Source organism: Tupaia chinensis, unplaced genomic scaffold (genome assembly GCF_000334495.1).
Source record: "Tupaia chinensis unplaced genomic scaffold, TupChi_1.0 Scaffold140095_1, whole genome shotgun sequence".
In the NCBI taxonomy this organism is placed as follows: Eukaryota; Metazoa; Chordata; class Mammalia; order Scandentia; family Tupaiidae; genus Tupaia; species Tupaia belangeri.
Window position 1 is genome coordinate 348,376 of NW_006199974.1, and position 23,847 is coordinate 372,222.

Here is a 23,847-nt window from a genome sequence, read left to right on the forward strand (position 1 = left end):
AGGCCATGGACTGGAACTAGTGCATGGTCCAGGGGCTGGGGACTTGGGGACTTCTGAGTTAGAGCATTCAAAGATCTGGAAGATCTACAGGTCCTTGCAGACTGGTGGAGGCAGAGCCCTGTATAGACAAAGCCCTAGCATGAGGTTTCAGCACAATCACTGAAATGCGAGGACGAGTGGTGTATAGCGGGAATAGTGGGAAAACGCGTCTAGGGTCACATTTAAATGGCTGAAAAATTCCCATTTGGTCCTGCAGGTGATGGGAAAGTAAAGAAAAAAAGATTTTGATTTAGGAAACCTAAACTGAAACTAGCGATTGATAAAGCTAACATGGCTTCATGTGTGGCACAGAATAGGAGAAATATGGGAACTGGTTAGAAGAATCTTTATAGATGAAGGGGAAGAACAATATATAATAATATAATATAATATAATATTGGCATAGCATTTTTCTAAAATGGCAATTACAGGGACAAAAAGAAAGTGTAATTAAGAGAAGTTTGGTTTTCTATTATTCTTCAATTTCCACTTGTAATATTCTCGAGATGACTTCTCCATGCCTCAGTGGATCTGGCTTGTCAGCCACTGCTTGCTTTTTTATCAGTTACACAAGCACTCTCCATAATACACTCAAATATCTAGTGTTACCATAATATAATCTCTTGCTCTCTCTCCTTTATACTTTCTTTTTCTAGGTCTAATTAAGATCTGTGCTTTGGAACTATAATTATATTTCTACAATTTTCTAAGGTATTTCAAACCCTGCATATTGATACATTTCTAAATAATAGTAGCTATAATAGAACACTGTCATATAAAAATATTGTTTTCCCTTATTCAAAGTCCCTGAAACAAAATTCTTTCAAATAGGTTGGTAAAGCAACTCAGTATTTTGCCTGCTTCTAACCCCATTAAATGTTGAAATATGGAGTGGGCTTACATCTTTCTGCCAGTATTCTAGTAGGAAAAAATTTCACTCAACTTAAGCAATGACTGGGTTTTTCAAGGACATTCTTATGCCTACAAATACTCACTTGAGCTCCTCAGTAAGATTCTCAGAAATAAACCATCATGACACAATAGGGTTTCCAGAAGCAGATTCCAATTACAACCTGGCTGGGATAAGAGCAGTTTCAATCGACCCTCGGCTCTCAGTCCTCCAGCTGATGGAGTCCTTTCAAAATACAAGATAAAGATGGAGTAATGAAGTTAACTTATCTATGAAATTAATAGCCTTAAAGTACAGATGTAATGCTAACTCCTGTAAATGTCAATTCCTCCCAGATTACTCTGAAAATGCTTTCATGCTTACTTACTTTAGGGTTGCTCAGGGAAGGAATTACATTTAATCTCAACTAGCTAAAAGCAAATTAACAGTTGGTAGACTGCCAAATTTAAAACTGATACAGAATAACCATGCCTATGTTTCATGGAACTATGTCTGTTTTTGTTTCATGGAGAAAAGAAAAATAATCACTTATGCATTTATTTTGAATACATTCATTTGTTTACTTGCCAAATACATAATAAGTGCCTACTATGTGCTATTAACTCCTTTCATTTTTCATGGAAAGATACTCCAATGGGTTTTGGCAACTTTGTCATTTTCTATGCACTATGATTATAGATAAAACTAAAGAATTTCAAAGCTTCTGTCAAGGGTCAACTGTAATATAATTATTTAATATATAAAGCCTTAAATCAACATGCAATTATCAGAACCTCTGCTAACACAGAGTCACGCCGCTCTCTACTCTGGTAATCATTTCATCAAAGAGACATAATTCTAAGGCTAATGAGCTTCTACTTGCAATTTTCTCACTGGCATTGAACAAATCCCCCATATCACTTCTCTCATTTACCAATAAATAGCTGGAGATCAGAGAGCAAAGTAGTAATCGAACGCTGGTAACATTACCCACTTTTTCCTTCTAAAAATCTCAAAATTAATATTGGCTAAAGGTCATAACATGGGAAACTAGCATTTAACAACAACAAAAGTAGGAAATGGTCACACTCAATCTGGTGGTGGCCATAAGGACTGTAGGAATAGGGTGACATTGGGAAGGAAAGGTATGATTGAGCAGCACTGAGGTTTGAATGAAAGGACCATATGCTTCAAAGTAGGAAAAACAAAATCACAGAGCAAAGGGTATTACTGTGAAAGACAACCTGCAGCGTTATCATTAGAAGATGCAATTTACTGAGTGGTGAACCATCAGTTAGCAACATAATCCAGACCATAAATTTCTGTAATTATTACAACATACTATGTAATGAAATAATTATTCAATTCATTGTCATGCCGAGTCTGTGGAGCCCTGAGCTTGTTTTCATGCAACTACAAGGTCTCCTTGGGGGCTCCTATGAGAATCTGATGCCACCACTGCTCTGACAGGAGGCAGAGCTCAGGCAGCATGCTAGCAATGGGGAGCAGCTACAAATACAGATGAAGCTTTGCTTGCCCACTGCTGCCCACTTGCCCACTGTAGCTGGGTTTTTAACAGGCCATGGACTGGAACTAGTGCATGGTCCAGGGGCTGGGGACTTGGGGACTTCTGAGTTAGAGCATTCAAAGATCTGGAAGATCTACAGGTCCTTGCAGACTGGTGGAGGCAGAGCCCTGTATAGACAAAGCCCTAGCATGAGGTTTCAGCACAATCACTGAAATGCGAGGACGAGTGGTGTATAGCGGGAATAGTGGGAAAACGCGTCTAGGGTCACATTTAAATGGCTGAAAAATTCCCATTTGGTCCTGCAGGTGATGGGAAAGTAAAGAAAAAAAGATTTTGATTTAGGAAACCTAAACTGAAACTAGCGATTGATAAAGCTAACATGGCTTCATGTGTGGCACAGAATAGGAGAAATATGGGAACTGGTTAGAAGAATCTTTATAGATGAAGGGGAAGAACAATATATAATAATATAATATAATATAATATTGGCATAGCATTTTTCTAAAATGGCAATTACAGGGACAAAAAGAAAGTGTAATTAAGAGAAGTTTGGTTTTCTATTATTCTTCAATTTCCACTTGTAATATTCTCGAGATGACTTCTCCATGCCTCAGTGGATCTGGCTTGTCAGCCACTGCTTGCTTTTTTATCAGTTACACAAGCACTCTCCATAATACACTCAAATATCTAGTGTTACCATAATATAATCTCTTGCTCTCTCTCCTTTATACTTTCTTTTTCTAGGTCTAATTAAGATCTGTGCTTTGGAACTATAATTATATTTCTACAATTTTCTAAGGTATTTCAAACCCTGCATATTGATACATTTCTAAATAATAGTAGCTATAATAGAACACTGTCATATAAAAATATTGTTTTCCCTTATTCAAAGTCCCTGAAACAAAATTCTTTCAAATAGGTTGGTAAAGCAACTCAGTATTTTGCCTGCTTCTAACCCCATTAAATGTTGAAATATGGAGTGGGCTTACATCTTTCTGCCAGTATTCTAGTAGGAAAAAATTTCACTCAACTTAAGCAATGACTGGGTTTTTCAAGGACATTCTTATGCCTACAAATACTCACTTGAGCTCCTCAGTAAGATTCTCAGAAATAAACCATCATGACACAATAGGGTTTCCAGAAGCAGATTCCAATTACAACCTGGCTGGGATAAGAGCAGTTTCAATCGACCCTCGGCTCTCAGTCCTCCAGCTGATGGAGTCCTTTCAAAATACAAGATAAAGATGGAGTAATGAAGTTAACTTATCTATGAAATTAATAGCCTTAAAGTACAGATGTAATGCTAACTCCTGTAAATGTCAATTCCTCCCAGATTACTCTGAAAATGCTTTCATGCTTACTTACTTTAGGGTTGCTCAGGGAAGGAATTACATTTAATCTCAACTAGCTAAAAGCAAATTAACAGTTGGTAGACTGCCAAATTTAAAACTGATACAGAATAACCATGCCTATGTTTCATGGAACTATGTCTGTTTTTGTTTCATGGAGAAAAGAAAAATAATCACTTATGCATTTATTTTGAATACATTCATTTGTTTACTTGCCAAATACATAATAAGTGCCTACTATGTGCTATTAACTCCTTTCATTTTTCATGGAAAGATACTCCAATGGGTTTTGGCAACTTTGTCATTTTCTATGCACTATGATTATAGATAAAACTAAAGAATTTCAAAGCTTCTGTCAAGGGTCAACTGTAATATAATTATTTAATATATAAAGCCTTAAATCAACATGCAATTATCAGAACCTCTGCTAACACAGAGTCACGCCGCTCTCTACTCTGGTAATCATTTCATCAAAGAGACATAATTCTAAGGCTAATGAGCTTCTACTTGCAATTTTCTCACTGGCATTGAACAAATCCCCCATATCACTTCTCTCATTTACCAATAAATAGCTGGAGATCAGAGAGCAAAGTAGTAATCGAACGCTGGTAACATTACCCACTTTTTCCTTCTAAAAATCTCAAAATTAATATTGGCTAAAGGTCATAACATGGGAAACTAGCATTTAACAACAACAAAAGTAGGAAATGGTCAAACTCAATCTGGTGGTGGCCATAAGGACTGTAGGAATAGGGTGACATTGGGAAGGAAAGGTATGATTGAGCAGCACTGAGGTTTGAATGAAAGGACCATATGCTTCAAAGTAGGAAAAACAAAATCACAGAGCAAAGGGTATTACTGTGAAAGACAACCTGCAGCGTTATCATTAGAAGATGCAATTTACTGAGTGGTGAACCATCAGTTAGCAACATAATCCAGACCAGTGATTTTCAAAGCTTGGATTCCAGATCACCAGAATCACCATCACTTAAGAACTTGCTAAAAATGCAACTCTCAAGTCTCATCCTATCAGAATTTCTTGGTGGACCTCAGAAATCTGTATTTTAATAAACTCTTTCCAGAAAATTCTGAAGTATGCTGAAGTTTGAGAACTACTCCTGTAAGGCAATGGGTTCTAAAACACAAGTAGTAGATTTGGGACCAGATGGCAGTAACTTTCCTGTTTCTGTGCTTTATATCTATATGGGTTGGTCTTGGCCGCCATCTGCAATGGACTGAAGGTGTCCCCTCAAATTCCCTTTGTTGAAACTCTGATTCCCATCTTCCAAAGATAGGGTCTTTGGAAGATAATTGGGTCATAAGGATGGAGCCTCCATGAATGAGATTAGTGGTGTTATAAGAATGAGTCAGATAGGTAACTCAACCTCTTTCTGCCATGAGCAGATGGGTAGTGAGCTATCAGCAATCTAGAAGAAGGCCCTCACCAGAACCCAACTGTGCTAACCCAACCTTCACTGTGGACTTCAAGACTCCACAACTATAAGAAATAAATATTATTTAAACCATCTGTCTTCAATATACTGTTACAGCAACCACAGTTGATCAAGAAACCATGTATGCAATGAACTTCCTATAATCCTTTACCTTGATCTTAATCCTACCCTTCCTTTAATTTGCAGCAAAAATCCTACTTTCTCTGTAAAGTCTGCTAAAAATTTCCCTTCACAATGGTCTCTCACTCTAAATTAAAGCACTTATAGCAAGTATACACATTTAGCCCTCTATTATTTAATCAATTAAAGTTTGATCTCTCCATACAGATTTAAGTCTCGTGAGGACACTTTTTATATCCTCAAAGCTCCTACAGTGAACTAAGCACATTTAAAGGCTCTATAAATGTTAGCTGATTAACTTGTCTGCTCATAAATAAGTAGGTAAACTCTTAAAGAAAAAGACTGATTTAAGCAAAAGTGAGACTTCAAAGATACAAAATGAAGTTTTAGTACTCCCATACACCAGGCTTAGTCTGGTGCTTGAAACATCTCATAACCTTGTGATGCACAAAATCTTTCGGCCTGCACTTGTACTTCGGAAAAACTCAGGCTCAAAGATAGATGAAATTCTGATAACTCCAAACAGAATAATTCCCTAAGCAGTTGAAGGAAACCCTTGCCCTGCATAAGTGATGAAGAGGCAAATGGGGACGTACTTAAGTTTTCAGGCTAGAGGAATCAGGTTCACCAGTTCTGACACCCTAGGGGCTCTAAATTACCTTCCTAGGTTGATTTGACTTTTGTAGTAATTCCAAACATGGAACCAAAGGTGGAATCCAGTAGGTGAGTCTGTTGGACTAAAAAACTGAAGCAGATCCTCAAGTGGCCATCCCTAATTCCATCCTAAGTCCCAAGCACTGATTTCTGCAAACTCTACTGATGTTTGGTAGGTAAAAAGCAGCTAGTTAGTTGTAAGGCGTGTCTTAATATTGGCTTGTTTTTTTTACTATTTCCTATCTAGATATTATGATTCAGTTGAGTGTTCATTTAAGTATACATCTGATGAACTGAAAGATCCAGTTTGGCTAGAATGTAGATGGGGCGATGGGGAGTGGAAGGAGGTGCCATTGACAGACAGTCCGAAGAAAGAGACAAGAGCCAGATCAAGGAGGGTCTCTCTATCCCAACGTGGGGATTTTGGACCCATTGAAGAGTTTAAAGCAGGAATTTCCTAATATGGTTGCAATGTGGGGGATGGAGGAGGCAGTTACTGTTTCTGCTCAGGCTTTTAGTCATGCAATAAAACAAAATAATTTGAATGTCATTTTATACCACTGTATCTAAATACCTGGTTATAAATAAAATCTCTCATTTACCAGATGGGAAGCTGTTTGTTGAAATGTACCTCAGTTCTTGGATCTTTCAACTTATCACAGATTTTGAAATGTACAGTAGAATGACTCACTATGCGGAAAAATAAAATAGTACAAACATTCTTCAATCACCAAGCTCTGAGTAATAAATGCATTGAGGAGTCTGTTTTGGGCATATGGGGAAGCATATGTTCGCTCATCCTTTGAGCTGGTGGAGCTGTGAAAGTGAGATTAGCCTCACAAAAAATGACAAGAAGGAAAATTATATATATATATGTATGTATCAAATATGTACATGTTGAATTTCACTATAATATAAAGAACAGAACAAAAATTAATTAATCCTGTATAATTTAAAAACCTTACATTAGGAGACATGATAAATTTATGACTGGGTTATATCAGATTTATACTCGAATAAATGCTATGTTGGGGGACATAAGTTGACCCAAAGAATTTTTGAAATTCACGTAGTAATAGGTTCAGTGATTACTGGCTTATGAGACTAACAGATTACTTTTATAGAATCATTGTATTCTGATGTATTCATGAAAACTCATCACTTAGAATGTCTGCAATTGTTTGGTATATACTCATACTGCAATAGGAAGTTGAAAAACAACAACAACAAAAAATTTACCCATATAATGCACACTGTCCTGACTTCCAACATGATTATAAGGCCCAGGCCAAGAAAAGTCTCCAAAATAGGATCAGATGCACTATGAGAGCCTTCCTGCTCAGCCCACATGACTATGGGAGTCATCGATTTTATTATATATGTATCACGCAGAAGTTTCCAGACTAGTAGAATACGTGAATGGACTCTGAAATGCACAGCTCAGGGATGATACTCAGCAGTGTGGGGGTACTGTCCCTCAAGATTTTCTATTTACTTTGAGCTAACAGACATTATATGATACTGTGGCCTCAAGAGATAAATGACATGGGTATAGGGAGGGGCCAAGGGGAGAAAGTAGGAGAGGCCCCTCTTTCCAAAGTTCCTGATGATCCCCTTGGAAAATGTTTGCTTTCCATCTCCATAAGTCTTCATAGGCTCTGTGGGAGTAGAGGACTTATTACCATGGTAGGGTGTGATGGAGCATGCATAGCTCTACCAGGGGACAATTTAAGAGTTCCACAAATTTAAAGTTAGAGCTGTCATCTGGTCATTGTTGCCTTCCCATACCAGTAGTCTATTAGGCAAAGAAAGGAGATACTATACTGGCAAGGGGTGATTACCCTAATTATCAAGAAGAACTAGGACTGTTGCTGCCTAAGGGGAGCAGGAAGAAGTATCTGTAATTCACGGGATTCCCCAGGGCATCTCTTAATACTGTCATGATTGATATTAACAAAAGTTTGATAAGGGAATATTAACCAGGGCTCAATCTTTTGACCATGAGGTTTCAGGGATTCCACTGGGCAAGCAATGTAAACCAGCAGATACAGTGGCTGATGATGATGGGAAAATGAAATAGAAGTAAAGGAATGTTATAATGAATACCACTTACGAATTCAAGAAAAATTGCTGTGGCAGGTATTCTAGTTTGTCCTGCTAATTCTATTGTAATTAAACATTTAAAAAAATGTATGTGTGACTAGTTGTCACGTCAAAGAATCAATAATAGGACTTAGAGAATCCAAGTCGGAACATAAACAAATATCAGTGATACAAGAGGTAGACCATAGATGTCAGTGGCCCCACATCCTTTTTGCCCTTACCTCTCAGTTCACAATTTCATTTCCATACCTTTCTGAAATACAGTCTGTAGGGGCCAGAGAATTCACATCCCCAGAGCAACTCTCAACCAATGACTGATGGGAGTTGGTGTACAAATACCCAACATCCTTGGTCCTCTAGTGGGATAACTCTGTAATGCATATTTGGTTCTCAGAATTTCCTCAGAAGATTTAAAATCTCATCATTTCTATGTTTGTGGCTTGATTACACAAATATTTATTGTTATCTTTCTGTCTTTGTCTCACCCTCTCCAGTGTTTCCCCCACTTAAACTATTTTCATTTGGATCCTGTTCCAAGGTCTGCTTTTTGGGGAAATCCAAACTAGGATATGCATAACAGCACTTGGTGTTCATCTCCCTTAATTTTTGTCTCAGGAATACTAAGAATCTAGTTCATGCCTATTTAGCTAACAAATGTAGCTACTGGACTTTGAACCCAAGGAACTCTGAACCAAGTAACCCATGCTTACTCCATTACTCCTTATTTTTTTCCCATTCAATTTGATTGATATTTGATGGGTACGTTGTAGTTTCCATCATTGAGAGTGTTTGGCTCTATTGAACTTCCTGATTAAGGATACCATGTTTTTGACCTGAAGTCAAGTTTGTGGTCTCAGGCCTGATTCCCAAATTGGAGCCACATTATTCAAGGTATCCAGGGATGATTTTCACCAGATGATTTCTGGCATGGATTACTGGACCAAATTTATACCAGAGACCATAAATTACATGATTCAGAGAACAAAGATAAGGGCATAACTGAAGAGAAAACAAGGGTTAAAGCCTGCATGCGGGGGTGAGGTGGGGAGAGTCAGAGGAGAGGTCCCTGTATTACTGTGTACAATTCTTACGGTTTTCCATAACTTATTTTTCAAAATCTTTCTAGGTGACTCAGCTACAGTGGTTTGCTCTGCAAGATGCTGTGCTCTACAACCTGGGACCACAGGGGAAACCCAAGTTTGATCTTTGGTTCAACCTAATGGCCAGACACAGTAGCATGCACTTGTAATCCCTCCCAATGACTTAGAGGTTGAAGAGGGTTATGAATCCAAGCCTGGCCTGGGCAACACAGCAAGACTCCTTCAAAAAAAAGAAAGAAAGAACTGGGTGTGTTGTTATGGGCCTAGAAGCTGAGGCAGGAGGCATGTAAGAGTGAGACTCTGTCTTAAAAAACAAATTCTTCTAGAAAAGAAGTAAAAACAATTGTTAAAGCAGTTTAATTATCTTTTTCTAGGAAAATAACAGTACTTGAGAAAAAAGTCTTCAAATACATTCTTTATCATGTTAGCAAAAAGTGTATGAGGCTGGCAGGTGGCATGGTGGTTGAAGCACTGGACTCCCCAGTGGCTGACTGCAGTTCAAGTCCCAAATCTGGCGGCTTGCTTCCTCATTTTCCCTTTCTCTCTCTCTCTGTGTATCTGTCTGGTCAAACTAAGAAATAATAATAGGAAACCAGTAGGTGGAGTGGTGGTTAAGGTGTTTGATACTCCAACATGGCCAACCATGGTTCAAATCCTAGACCTGGCGGCTTTCTCTCTCTCTCTCTAGTCAAATTAAAATGAATGAATGAATAAATAAATAAATAATTCTTAAAAAAAGAAGTGATAATAAAATAATTCTTTTTAAAAAAGTGTATAAATTAAATGTAATTATAGAATTGAAATAGCATGCATGTATTTTAATCTCTTTAATGGGCATATCTAAATTTCTATGACCTTAAAAATAAAAGGTGACTTAATAAGTAGAAATCAGACAAGGTTCATATTTGCATTTATATATAGAATTTGCCTTAATTTTTAAAATAACTTTGTCCATGAATGTATATTAACATTCTTAAAAGGTCTCATATTTTTCCCCTCAAGGTTGGTTGTATCTATACTACTTGGTAAACAACTTAAAGGGTAGGCATTCAACCTGTGAGGAACTGTGCCAATTTCCTGATTTTTAGCAATTTAATCATTTCACTTGGGATAATCACATTTTCCAAAAATCACTCAAAGATTGTATATACAATTCATGGCCCTGGATCCACATTTCAATGTAAATAAGTTAGCATACCCTATTTCTAAAAATATGTAAAAATCTCATTTTAATTTAAAAAATAATATTGCATTCCACCATCAGTTTTGGACTATCACTGAAGTGCTAATCTTGCACCTGAATCACTCAGCCATCTTTTTTAGGAGCAAGATTGATCTCCCTGGAGCCTTTTATTATCAGTTCTTGTCTGCCAGATCATACCCTATTACAGGGAGTTCAAAAAATGTCTCAGTGGGGCCAGCAGATGGTGTAGCAGTTAGATCTACTTAGTCCTAGGCTCAGTGGCCAGGTGTGGGTGTGTATGTGTGTGTGTGTGTGTGTGTGTGTGTGTGCCCAAGATTCCAAGAGAAGAATGGACTAGGAGGGATTGCAGTGTGACCATCCCCCCAGAAGGTGATTTCTTACTTTCCTTCTCACTAGGTAGGTAGGTCTGTCTGTCTGTCTCTCTCTCTCTCTCTCTGACAAAAGCATGCATTCAAAAAAAAAAGTCATCTGGAATCACACTGCTGATAAATGCAGACAGTGAGAATGCAGCTCAATATTCTTTCTATTTTATCATACTTCTTGTATGTCCTTTTAGATAATTAATAAAATCTGCTACTTTCTGAAAAATATACTTTTTTTAAAATAATTATTTTATTTAATTTTATTCATCATTATTATTATTTTTTAAAGAATTAGTTTATTCTACTTTATTTATTATTATTATTTTAATATTTCAAGAGAGAAACAGACACACAGAGGGAGGGAAAGTGAGAAAGTAAGCATCCTAGTCTGGAATTTGAACCACAGTTGGCCATGTGGGAGACCAGCACCCTTAACTACCACACCACCTGCCTGCCTCATTATTATTATTATTATTATTATTATTTAATTTAACCAGAGAAAGAGAGAGAAGGAAAAATGAGAAAGGAAGTTACCAGGTCCAGGACTCGAACTGTGGTCAGTCATGTGTCAGTCCATCACTTTAACCACCGCACCACCTGCTGGTTCCTGAAACATACACACTTTTCTAACACAAAACTATGAACAGTTTGTAATTATTCATGTGAGGAGTCCCATGGAGGCATTTTATCTCAATTAATCCTCATGACTTTCTCCTGAGAATATGTCAGAAAGTTAAGGAAATAAGATATTATGGGATAGAGGAAGTAGATAATGGTACTGTATGCTGTTTTTAAGAAGATCAGTAAGATTATATTATATTTATATTTATATTTCCTCACCAAAATACATATGGTTTCATATATGGGGAAATGGAAGCTCACATAGGGTTCATAACCTTTCAAGATCACACAACTAAACAAGTTTACAAACCGTACCTGTGCAATGAGAAAACCTATAGTTGTTTTCCATTTCCACATTGTTGGCTTTTTATATTCTCATTTACATATTACATCTAAACCATAATTGAAAAGGGAAAATATAAGCCTTAAAATATCTAGGTATATAAAGTACCTAGTACAGCTGACATTCTCACTTCTTTAATGATTGATGTTCCCTCTGCAAATTTTTTCAAAGGCCCAGCTGCTTATCCATCCACACTCTGAAACAGCCATTTAAGAGCTTGGGTGTTGAAAAGCTCTCATTACTTCTCCCCTGGCTTCTGGCTCTATGTCAACACTTGGCACCTCATCAGAGCACAAGCCCTCTAAACTCTTTTCCTCAGTCCTGAGGAGCAGTTGCCAGCAGTATCTGCGAGACCAAAACTCTCGATGTCCTCCTCCCCAGATGTTTTCTCCTAAGGATGCACGAAGTCACTTCTTTCCAAGGCTGTGCTCCCTGTGTCTGACCTTTACCAGTCTGATAAAATGTTTGTATCACTTAATATGGCACTTTTCTTATATAATACTATTTTAAATGTGTGTGTTCTTTCATTCATTCAGCTAATACGTATTGGATAATTTCTGTGTGCTAGACCATGGAGACACACAGTAAGCAAATAAACAGTCTCTATTCTCAGGGGATTTAGTGGAGTATACATATATAGTTTAAATCATACAAATAAAGATTAAATTATAATTATAAAAACTAAGTGGGAACCAGCAGTTAGCGTAATGGCTATGTCGCTGGACTCCCACGTAGTCCACCGCGGTTCACATCCCAGACCTGGTGGCTTAAAACTCACACTGGGCACATGTGCGTGCGTGCCCAAGATCCCGAGAGGAGAATGGAGGAGAAGGGATTGCGGCGTGACCATCCCCCCGGGGGATGATTTCTCGCTTTCTGTTTCTACGTCTCTCTCTGTCTGGCGAGTGCAAGCGCCCTATAGCGAAAATCTCTCCAAAAAAAATTAAAAAATAAATAACTAAGTGAAGGAAAAGCAAAAGATACAGTTAAAAGAAGTGAACCAGTCTTTGGGCTTGATGAAAGGCTCTCCTGTAGAAGTCACATTTGAATGGAGATAGGAAGATAAGTTGGTATTACCTAGGTGATGAAGAAAACATTCATAGAAAAGGAAAAGCATGTGCAAAGGTCCTGTAGCAGGAAGGGGAATGACATGGCAAAAAATTGTAAAATGGCTAATGTCAAATGGGAAAGCAAGAGTTCAAAGGGTAGTGGAACAGAAGAGTAAAAGCCACATGTGCTTAGATCTTACAGGCTATTCTAAATTTTTTTTTTGTATATATTTAAGGACAAAGGGGAATTCATAAGGGATTGCGGCGTGACCATCCCCCCTGGGGGATGATTTCTCGCTTTCTGTTTCTACGTCTCTCTCTGTCTGGCGAGTGCAAGCGCCCTATAGCGAAAATCTCTCCAAAAAAAATTAAAAAATAAATAACTAAGTGAAGGAAAAGCAAAAGATACAGTTAAAAGAAGTGAACCAGTCTTTGGGCTTGATGAAAGGCTCTCCTGTAGAAGTCACATTTGAATGGAGATAGGAAGATAAGTTGGTATTACCTAGGTGATGAAGAAAACATTCATAGAAAAGGAAAAGCATGTGCAAAGGTCCTGTAGCAGGAAGGGGAATGACATGGCAAAAAATTGTAAAATGGCTAATGTCAAATGGGAAAGCAAGAGTTCAAAGGGTAGTGGAACAGAAGAGTAAAAGCCACATGTGCTTAGATCTTACAGGCTATTCTAAATTTTTTTTTTGTATATATTTAAGGACAAAGGGGAATTCATAAAAGGTTTTCTACCATACAAGTGTGACATAATAAAATTTTATTTTTGCAAATAGGTTTGAGGTGGAAAAACCCTAGAAACAGTCTGGAGAAAATTAAAAATGGAAGTCAACAATTTATAGGAGAAGAATACTAGGAGATCATTGTAGTAGTTAGGAGATAGATGATGGTGACTTGGACTTAGGCACAAGTGGTACCTGGGATGTAGATTTTATAAATTAAAATTAATAATACTTAATAATAATGGAATATAGGAGAGAAAAAAAGAGGTATCCAGATTGCCTCCTAAGTCTACAGCTTATGTAATTGTATGCATGTACCACTAGCTGAGATTGGGAATAACAGAAAAGGGTAAGTTTGGAGGGGAATATTCTAAGTTCAGTTTGACCATATGGAGTGTGAGATGTCTTTGTGCTCTCCAGGAATAAACCTCAAGAAGATATTCATGTAAGGTTGACACCCATGGATATATGGGTCTATAACCTTAGGAGAGGTTAAAATTAGAAATATGAGTTGAGAGGGCAGCACACAGGGCATCTAGGAACTTAGAGGAATGAAAACATAACCTAAAGAAGATTACATGACAGAACACTGAAGACAATCAATAATTCGGTCAATGGCCAGGTTAATGCAGATGGACCCACAGAAAATTCTTTCATGGCTACTGAGAACTAGTGATTTCAGGAGACTAGGAGAAATGAAGATTTTTCTACAGATAATTCAGCTTCCAACCCTCAAACTCACATGATAGGAAGAAGACTTTGCAGCCTCTTGTCTCTGTATCTGTCTTTGTCTCCCTACCTCTGTCTCTGTCTTCTCATTTTTTTGGTAATTTTTCCTTTTTAAAATTTTTTAAAGTTAAGCAATTTCTGGTCTCTCAGCCCCTCCTTTCCTTTATCTTGTTAATAATCCCCTCTTCCCCTCCCAACCCAGGAAAGGCAAAGGCACAGGCCACAGCAGACCCCTTCATTGCTTTTTTTAAAAAAATAATAATAATAACATTTTTTTTAGTTTTTGTTTGTTTGTTTCAGATTTTTCTTATCTCTTTTTCTGCTTCTTGGTTGTTTTTGCTGCTGTTGTTTCTCTCTCTGTGTTTCCTTTTCTGCACACTCCTGTATGCTCGCATTGAACTTCAAGTTTGGGAAGATGACTAGAAATCACTGCAGGGCCACAAGAAATATGGGAAAGCAAAAAAAAAAAAAATCTCTCCCCCAAGGGAAAAGAATGGCTCTCTTCATCCACAGACAGTTCAATGGAAATCATGGATATGTCTGATAAAGAATTTAGAACACTCATATTGGCGAAGCTAACAGAGATGGAAGAGAAGAGAGACAATGAACTGCATAAGAGAATGGAGAAAGGAGCTGATGAGTGCCGGAAGGTGAGGAAATTCTTGCAAGATCTAAAAGAGGAATAACACACTTTACAAAAGAATCAAATGGAATTGTTAGAGATAAAGACTATAATACAGGAAGTCTAAATCTCTCTTGAAAGTATTAAAAGCAGACTACATCATACAGAAAATAGAATTTCAGACATAGAAGAGAAAATTGCTGGCCTAGAAAAATCCACCACAAAGACTGAGAAAATTGCCCCAAAATTTGAGAATAATATACGAGATATACAGATACCATCAAACGTCCAAACATCCAGATAATTGGCATCCCAGAAGGTGAAGAGACTCATAAGGGCATTGATAATCTATTCCGTGAAATCCTGCAAGAAAACTTTCCAAACCTAGAGAGGCACTCAAAGATCCAGTCCCAAGAAATAAAAGGACAATGTGTTAAGAGAAAAGCAATTTCTGCCAAGAATACTGTACCCGGTAAGATTATCTTTCATGTAGGAAGAAAAGACTAGAACATTCTCAGATAGACAAAACCTGAAAGAATTTACCAGCACCAGACTAGATCTCTAAGAAGTTCTTAAGGGAGTGCTATATCAGGAAAATTACAGACACACAGAAATAAGAGTTCAAAAACTAAGAAAATGCCCAACTTAATCATAGGGACAAGTCTGGAGTTGAATATTATATCCCAGAATTCAATCAGAAAGATCGAACCACAACAGAAGATAAAGTACATGAGACTGAACTGGTGAAATAGCATTCTGTGACTTTTGACTAAAATACTGCTGCATTTCTTCTAGGCTTTGTTGTCCGGTTTTAAGAGTTTTTGTCCTGTCTTGAGCTGTCAATAGGTTCATATACCTACTATTTGAACAGAATACTGTTTCCAGGCTTTAAGTTTTAAGGAAATTTCCTCACCAATTCAAAACTGCTTTTCTTGAAATTACCAGCTGAACTTGCTATTGAAAGTAGTTAGAATATTTAAGAAATTGTATGACCAATAAAATGTGGAGGGAAAAGGAATGGGAGACAACTGCAGACACTAGAGACAGTGTGAGAAGAGGGTGGGAAAGGGCAGAGGGTCAAACGCAGGGGTAAGTATATATATATATATGAAAGTAGAAATGGAAAATTATTGATAACATGCATGATTAAGCCACTATGCAGTGTATTCTGGATGGATAACCATTTTTTGTATGCTGTGATGATGATTAGGGGATGAATGTAAATTGATTAATTTAAAAAAATTTCAGGAGAAAAAAAATCATGAAAACTATTTTTCATGAAATTTTAAAAAATGCATATTTGAGGACTGCAGTAAGCTATGTAGTCCCAGCTGGGTGCTACTTTGTTGTATGTTCATTTTACTCACTGAGGTTTATGCCTAGGGTCAGACTTGTGTTCATGGATATGTATATATCAGCTGCGCTTGCTGTTGAAAGTATTTAGATGAATTAAGTTCTTTAGCGAATAAATAAAACAGGGAGAAAGGCATAGAAAGCAACCATGGATACCAGAGACAGTGTGGGAGGAGGGTGGGATACGGCAGATGGTGAGAGATAGGGAATCAAGAATGGCAAAAATAATAAAATATACAGAAAATAGGGAATGGAAAATTGTTTGTTGTTGATAAACACGTATGTTGATGTGCTTGATTGAGCCAATATACTGTGTATCCTGGATGGGAAATCTCATTTTGTTTGCTGTGATGATGTAGAGTGAATGAATGTAAATAAATAAATTTAAAGAAAAAGCAGATGGACCTGTAATGAAAGGAACAAGAAAGGAAGAAGGAAAGTGGGAGAGTATCTCAGGAGGAAATCAGGAGAGCATCTTAAGATGGAGGAAGTGAACAATGGAATTGCAGACTGTTGTCAAGTGGGTAACTAAGGTTGTATCCCTCAACAACATGTGACAACATAAAGAAAGGGACTTTTGTCTCATACTTCATTGCCTGTCTCTTCTCTCACCATTAACACCTAGCACAAGGCCTTATATGGAGAAAGTTTTTAAAATGTGTTTATTCAAAGAATGAATGAGGGACCAGCAGATGGTGCAATGGTTACACCACTGGATTCCCACACGGCTGACTACAGTTCAAGTCCCGGACCCAGCAGCTTGAAATTTATGTCAGATATATGTACATGCGTGGCCAAAATCCTGAGTGGAGAAGGGAGGAGAGAGGAGGGATTGTGGCATGGCCATCCCCTCAGGGGATGATTTCTCCCTTTTCCTCTCACTGTCTCTCTGTCTCTCTGGTGAGCACACTCACCCTATAACAAAAGTCTTTCTTAAAAAAAAAAGAGAGAGAGAAATGAATGAATGAATACATCTTAGTGAACTAGCATATAACATAATGAAGCCAAAAGTAGCTTAATATATTTAGGAAGGAAAAAAATAATATATATGTGTGTGTGTATATATATATATGTGTGTGTATATGTGTGTGTGTGTGTGTATGTGTGTATATATATATATATATATATATAATTCAGGATTATGTCAAGTAACAACATAACAGGAAACAAAAACATAGTAGGAAGAAATCTACTGCCCAGGATGAACTGGACAAAAATCAAAACATCATGTTATCATCAGAAAAGAAAATGAGCAGTATAAAATGAATGAACTGTTTACTCACACTGATTATGCTACTTGGATTCAGTGTGCAGTGAAGACCTATTTAACTAAAGGAGATCTGAAAATATTTGGAAATATTTAAAGGACCATGTGAAGAAGAAAGTTTAGAAAATAATACAAATCATTATAATGCAACATACTAAAACTGAACAAAATAGCATTTTTTAAAAAGTCATGTGTGAAAGCACAGAATGGTGTCATAGTAGTAACCTTGAGATTAATATATTCTCCACATGCCTTAGTTTAATCCAGTATGAAATGGATTACCCTTTTTAAATCACATTGTTAGCTTATACCACTGATAGGGACATTGAATATAATACTCTCACCTACTGCTTTGAAAATGCATTCATTTTCCCTAGAGAAAAGTCTTCTAAATTCTATTCCTAGGAGTTCTACAAGAACATGAAAATATCTGTCTTTATCCATTCATATTGTTTTGTAGTTTTCTCTAGTAAGTTTCTAGATAAATGTATAGCCCATTCATCTGTTTATATATTTTTAAACTCTTAAGTCTTAATTTCATGCCCTTCTCCTCACTCTTTTTATTCCTTCTCACCTACTTTCAGTTATCTAATTTATTTAACATTGCTAAAGGCTGACTTAAATCCTTTCTGAAACAATGTTCACATATAGATAAATATGCAAATAGATGAATAAATTACTAGGATTGTTCATAGTATTAACTATTAGGTCATCTCTACTCTTAGTCTTCTCTTTTTCAAAAAGATAAGCCTAATTTACTTTTAGTTTGTCGTCATCCAACCTTCATATTTCCCTGAACAAGCTCATTTTAGTTGGTAAGATGGAAGTTTTTAAGTATAATTTGGGAGTGAAAGAACCATGGAGATGGCTGATATAGGTAAAGAAATGGATGGAAAGATGGAGATTCTTAAGTCATATGATAGTAGTTTAGAAATCCCCACTGCAATGTCTGACAAATGCCAATCAATAACAAGCTATTTTACATTACTTTTATTACTGCTGGGGTTTCTCTGACCATATTGGAATAAAAATTAGAATAAAAATCACATGGGTTGTGTCTTTCTTTCTTGTTTTTTTTTTTGTTGTTGTTGATTTTTTTTTTTTTTAAGACAGTTTTGCTAGGGTGCTTGCGCTCACCAGAAAGACAGAGAAACAGAAAGGGAGAAATAGCCCCCCAGAGGGATGTCCATGTCTCAATCCCTTTTCTTTCATTCTCTTCCATTCACCACTTGGGATTTGGGGCATGCACACACATGCGCCCTGCATGTTTTCCAAGCTTCTGGATCTGGAACTCAAACCACAAAGTTGACCATGTGCCAACTTTGGATCCAGTTGCCTTCACCACCACACTACCAACTGGCCTGAGGCAAAATTTTTTTTGAGCTTTCAATACATATTACTAAACTGCTGTCCAGTTTATCAAAGTGTGTATCAAATTGCATTTTCACTGGCTGGATAGCCACTTTCACGTTTAATCTTCGTGTTAGGATAAAGTGAAGATTGGTTGTTAAACAAAAAGAGGCATCCAGTTGCATTTTTGTTTGCTTTAAGTATAGAAAGAGATAGAAGTTAAACTTTAGAATTGGCTATTTGAAAGATAAATCCTTTATTGGGCACACCTGGCAGGCCTCTAGCTGCTTGAACTAAAGAGGCCCAGAGGGGGAAGTCTTACACCACCATCCCTGTAGGTGGATGACTCTAGCTGTTCCAGTACACAGTAAAAGCAGGCCATAAAAACAGATGAAAGTAAATGTAGTAACATGGAGAACAAACAGGCTTAACGTTTAGAAACTCATCAAAATGATATGGGTTGTTTGTTTCATCTATACCGCAAAAGATCCAGTTGTTTAGTTGGTTATTTTTGCAATAATGAGTGTTAAAGAGTTAGTCATTTAATTCCTAATGACATAAAAATAGATTTACATACAAGATGAGAGGGTGTCAAGGGTATGCCATTTCTAGAAATCAGTCATAACAAATTAATCAGAGATGTTGTCAAATATATGTAAGTAAAGTAAAAACAACACATTGAGGTCCTTGAAGTCAGAGTGTGTAACTCATTAATCTTGGATTCTCCATTGGCTCCTATACACGAATAGACATATAGTAGACAAGTGGTATGTGTGTTGTATCTATAGAGACTTCTGTGTATGAGGTTTTCAAGTCCTCTATAGGTGAGATTTTTGTTCCTCGAGAGAGAGAGACAGTCGATCAATTTAACATAAATGGTGAAATTGCTGATAGTGTATTTCCTAGATGAATCAAAAAGAGAAGGGGGTTTATATATCCTTTAGCTATACATGATATTTTTATTGTCAGATATCATGGAAAGGTACTTTCCAATGATGTATTCAGCAAAGAATCAAAATGCCATTTCACATAATGCCACAGAATGTCATCAGATTACTCTGGAATTACATTTCAAAGTTTAAATGATTTCCTTGTTTTTAAATGCCGTTAATTAAATAATAAAAGTGACAGTCTATTCACAGTTTTAAGTTACTCCTCTCTGAACTTCTGTCTAAGGCTCTGAGTTAGTGACATGAATTATCCTAGTCAGCAGTCTATGTTTGATCCTTAGCCAGATTACTGCCATATATAAACGACAGATCAAGAAGGATGAGGTTAAAATAGAACTAGGTCCTATAGTACAGTGGTTACTCATTGTGCAAAGGAAGCCAGATCCCATGTGGCCAACTAGGGTTCAAGTCCTGGCCCCAGTGGTTTATATACTGGGCAACTGCACTCATGTCCAAGATACTGATGGGATGGAAAATTGAAGAAAAAAGGATTAATAAAGGTAACCAGGCCCATTGAGAGGTGCTTTCTCTCTCTTTCTTTCTCTTGGGCACATACATGTGCTATCTGACACTAAAAAAAAAAAAAAAAAAAAAGAAGAAGAAGGAAAGACAAATTAAAAGAAAGAAAAAACTGAAGTCCAAAATTTTCAGTTTTCTGTTATGTCATTAAAGCTATAAGTTAGCGGAATGATTATGAGGCTTCGATTCTTGAGCTAAAATAATTGTAATAATACTCTCCTTACCTACCTGTTGTGATGAGTTATGAGTTCTTTTTACAGGACACACTTACATACATAGATAAACGCTTTCAGTTAATTTTAAAAGGAATCATAAAGTTATAAATAGTATGGCATTGAGAAGTTCTCACCTGAGTAAAGAAGGGTAGAAATGTGATATGCAAGAAACCCAGTGTAACGGTTGGTTGAAAGATGATTTTGAAAGATCTGAAGCAGATTCATCCACACCATGCTGAAAAGTCCTAGAGAAACACAACTAATTACTTCACAAGATACAGGACACATAAGCTATGAAAACCATTGAAATAACTTTTGATTTTTACTTATTTTCAGTTTCTTATTCTACACAAAATAGCACGGTGCTAGAATGAACAATGCACTCACACCATCCACCTGAGATTTATGTCCACAGGTGACTCAGGGGCTAGATGGGCAAGTCAACACAGACACAAAAATCCTGAGATGAAACTTAGGACTCATTTGTACCTCTAGATAACAATCCCTCCATTTGGGAAAAGTGTAACAATACCATTACCATTTTTAAAATTTTCATATTATAAAATCTGTCAAAGACAAATGCATGAAGAATGAATACCATTTATGTTTCCCTCCCATAAGTACTGTTCTTATATCCCACTGGAGACTCTTCAACCTGAAACTAATGAATAACAATATTTTGTCATATTTGCTTCATTAATGTAAAAATGTTTGGCGGGATGGTACCTCTACTTTCAAGTGATTTATAAGTACTAAACAGCTAATGTGAATTTATAATTTGTATGCTCCTAAAAACCTAGAGTGAGCTTGTAAAGGAAAACTTATTTAAAAAAAAAAAAAAAGAAATTAATTATAAAATCTAAGACTTGGGCAAGCCCTGTGGCCTGTTAGTTAGAGGAGCTGGACCCCAGATGGATGACTATGTGATTCAAGCCCTGGATTGGGCAGCTTGAAAAACATGCTAGGCCCATGTATGCATGTGCCCCAAATTCTGATAGAATGGAGGTGTAAAGGAGAAAGATTGTGGCATGACCATGCCCTATTGTGGGTTGCTTTCTCTATCTCCCTCTTCCTCTATCTCTCTATCTCTGGTAAGTAAGCACACACACATTCTGGCAATTGAAAAAAGAAAGAGAAAAAAATATGGCTAGAATATCTGGCCTACAGCTATTTTGGAGAAGTGACTAGCATTTTTCTAGGTGGGTTCAAATTCTACTATAAATCTTGATATAATAAGATAGGATTTATTACATAAAATCTTTAATAGCTAGCTTGGCTAATAAAAAATTATAGCAGGAGATTGTATTTGCCCACATAGAATGACGAGTGATGACTGGGAATACTTTAAACATGGAATCATTTGAAGTGGTAGCATCTCTCTTTACACACAACACAAGAACTATAATGTCTTTGGATACTAAATATGTAAAATAAAATTCCATTTTGAAAGTAGGAAACAAATATAAAAAATGCAAAATTACAGGGGATCTGGCAGCGGCACAGTATTAAAATACGACACTCTATGAGACAATCCATATGAAAAAGTTCCCGGTTCAAATCTGGGGACCTTTTAGACTACGCCAGGCACAGGCTTGCCTGTGATGGGGGCAGACTGAAGACTCGAGGTTGACAGCCATGTCAAGATCCTATTGGGGGTGCTCGTTGTCTTTTTCTGTCTCTCTCTCTTGCTCACTTGCTCATAAAAGTGAGTTTTGTTTGTTTGTTTGTTTGTTTTGCTTGTTTTGTTTTTGCTATAGGGCTCATGCACTCAAGGGGGGAGAGTGAGAAAAATAACCCCCCTCCCAGAGGTCATGTGGGGATAGCCATGCAAACGTTTCTCCACTCTGTTCTCAGTACTTTGGGCACACATAAACACACCTGTCTTGATTTTCAAATGGCTGTGTCTGGGACTTAAACCATGACAATAGCCATGTGGGATCTAGTGCCTTAACCTCCACACCACCCACTGGTCCCCAAAAGAAAGAAATCTCTTAAAATGTTAAATTAGGTCTAGCTGTGGTAGTACAAGTGCAGCCTCAGCACTGCATGAGGCTGGGGCTGTGTGGGAGGCCCAAGTCAAATCCTGGATGGCCCTAAATATGCCAGGCATGGTGATGCACACCTGCAGTCCTAGCTAACAAGGAGCCTGTGGCAGAAGATCACAATGGTGAGATCCTTTCAAAACTCGCTCTCTCTCTCTCTCTCTCTTTCTCCATGTATATTCCTCATTTTCTCTCTACTCCTTATTCGTTCTTTTTTCCTCTCTATATCTCATTATATCTTTCTTTTTCTCTCTCATAAAGGTAAACAATGTTAGTGATGGTACGAGGTGGAAGATAGAAGGAGAAAGTAAAGAAAAGGGCGATGTCTGGAATCAATTGCAGGTATTTTACTTAATTTTACATATGTTGAGGAAGTTAAGATATTTGGACCTCCTTCAATAAAACATGTCCTTCAAAGAGAGTCACCCAATAAGTGTTTGGATTACCGACAAACACATGTAAGAGATATCTGGTTTGAAGATATCAATGTCAAAGTCATCGGCATGATGGTGAAGCTATAAGGAATGGATGAATTCAGTTCCCAAAACAAGAGTGTAAGAGGAAAAGATGTGCAAAGACAAAACTCTGGAACACTTAAAATAACGAAACAAGAATGGGAAACTCTCAAATGAAACCACGAAGGAATAGTGAGAGAAAACAGCAAAGAGCCAGAACCAAGTGAAGTTAGGGAAGCGAAGGAAGGGGATGATGTCCAGTTGTGTCAAAAGCTGCAGAGAGGGTAAGAGAAGACTAACCCACTGGTGTTACTGATTGGGTATGTGGAGATGGCCTTGCCCAAGCTCTGTGTTTAACATAAGTGAATGGTAGTTTAAAGGTGGAGTCAATGAGGACAATCAGGTGGCGTGATGGTGAAGGTGCTGAACTCCCACATGGCACCATAGTTTGAGTTCTGGACCAGGCAGCTTGAAAATCATGCTGGGTATGTGTGCAAGCATGTCCAAAATCCTCAGAGGAGAATGGAGGAAAAGGGATTATAGTGTGGCCATTCCTCCTGGGGGATGATTCCTCACCTCCTTTCTGCCTCTCTGTTTCTCTAATGTGTGTACCCTATGGCAAAAACCTAACAAACAAAAATTTTAAAATGGAGACAATGAATACAAACTGTTTTAGGAGAGAAATGCAATAGAGAAAGAGAAATACTTTGTAATATAGGAGATGCTTGTGAAAAGGAAAGAGAATATAGAAAGAGCATTTGAAAGACTAAGGCTATGGAGTAAACATGATCAAGATCTCGGA

The 23,847-nt window shown here is 37.2% G+C and overlaps 1 protein-coding gene across 1 annotated transcript in view; it reads right to left on the bottom strand.

The window, feature by feature from the left end:
- KIAA0825 (KIAA0825 ortholog) overlaps positions 1 to 23,847 on the bottom strand; it is a 494,795-nt gene that overhangs the window by 280,047 nt on the left and 190,901 nt on the right. The window contains exons 13-14 of the mRNA XM_014593286.2: positions 20,683 to 20,793; positions 3,540 to 3,679 (exon numbers count right to left, since the gene is read on the bottom strand). Coding sequence (XP_014448772.1) covers positions 3,540 to 3,679; positions 20,683 to 20,793 — 251 coding nt within the window. The remainder of the gene's footprint in view (positions 1 to 3,539; positions 3,680 to 20,682; positions 20,794 to 23,847) is intronic.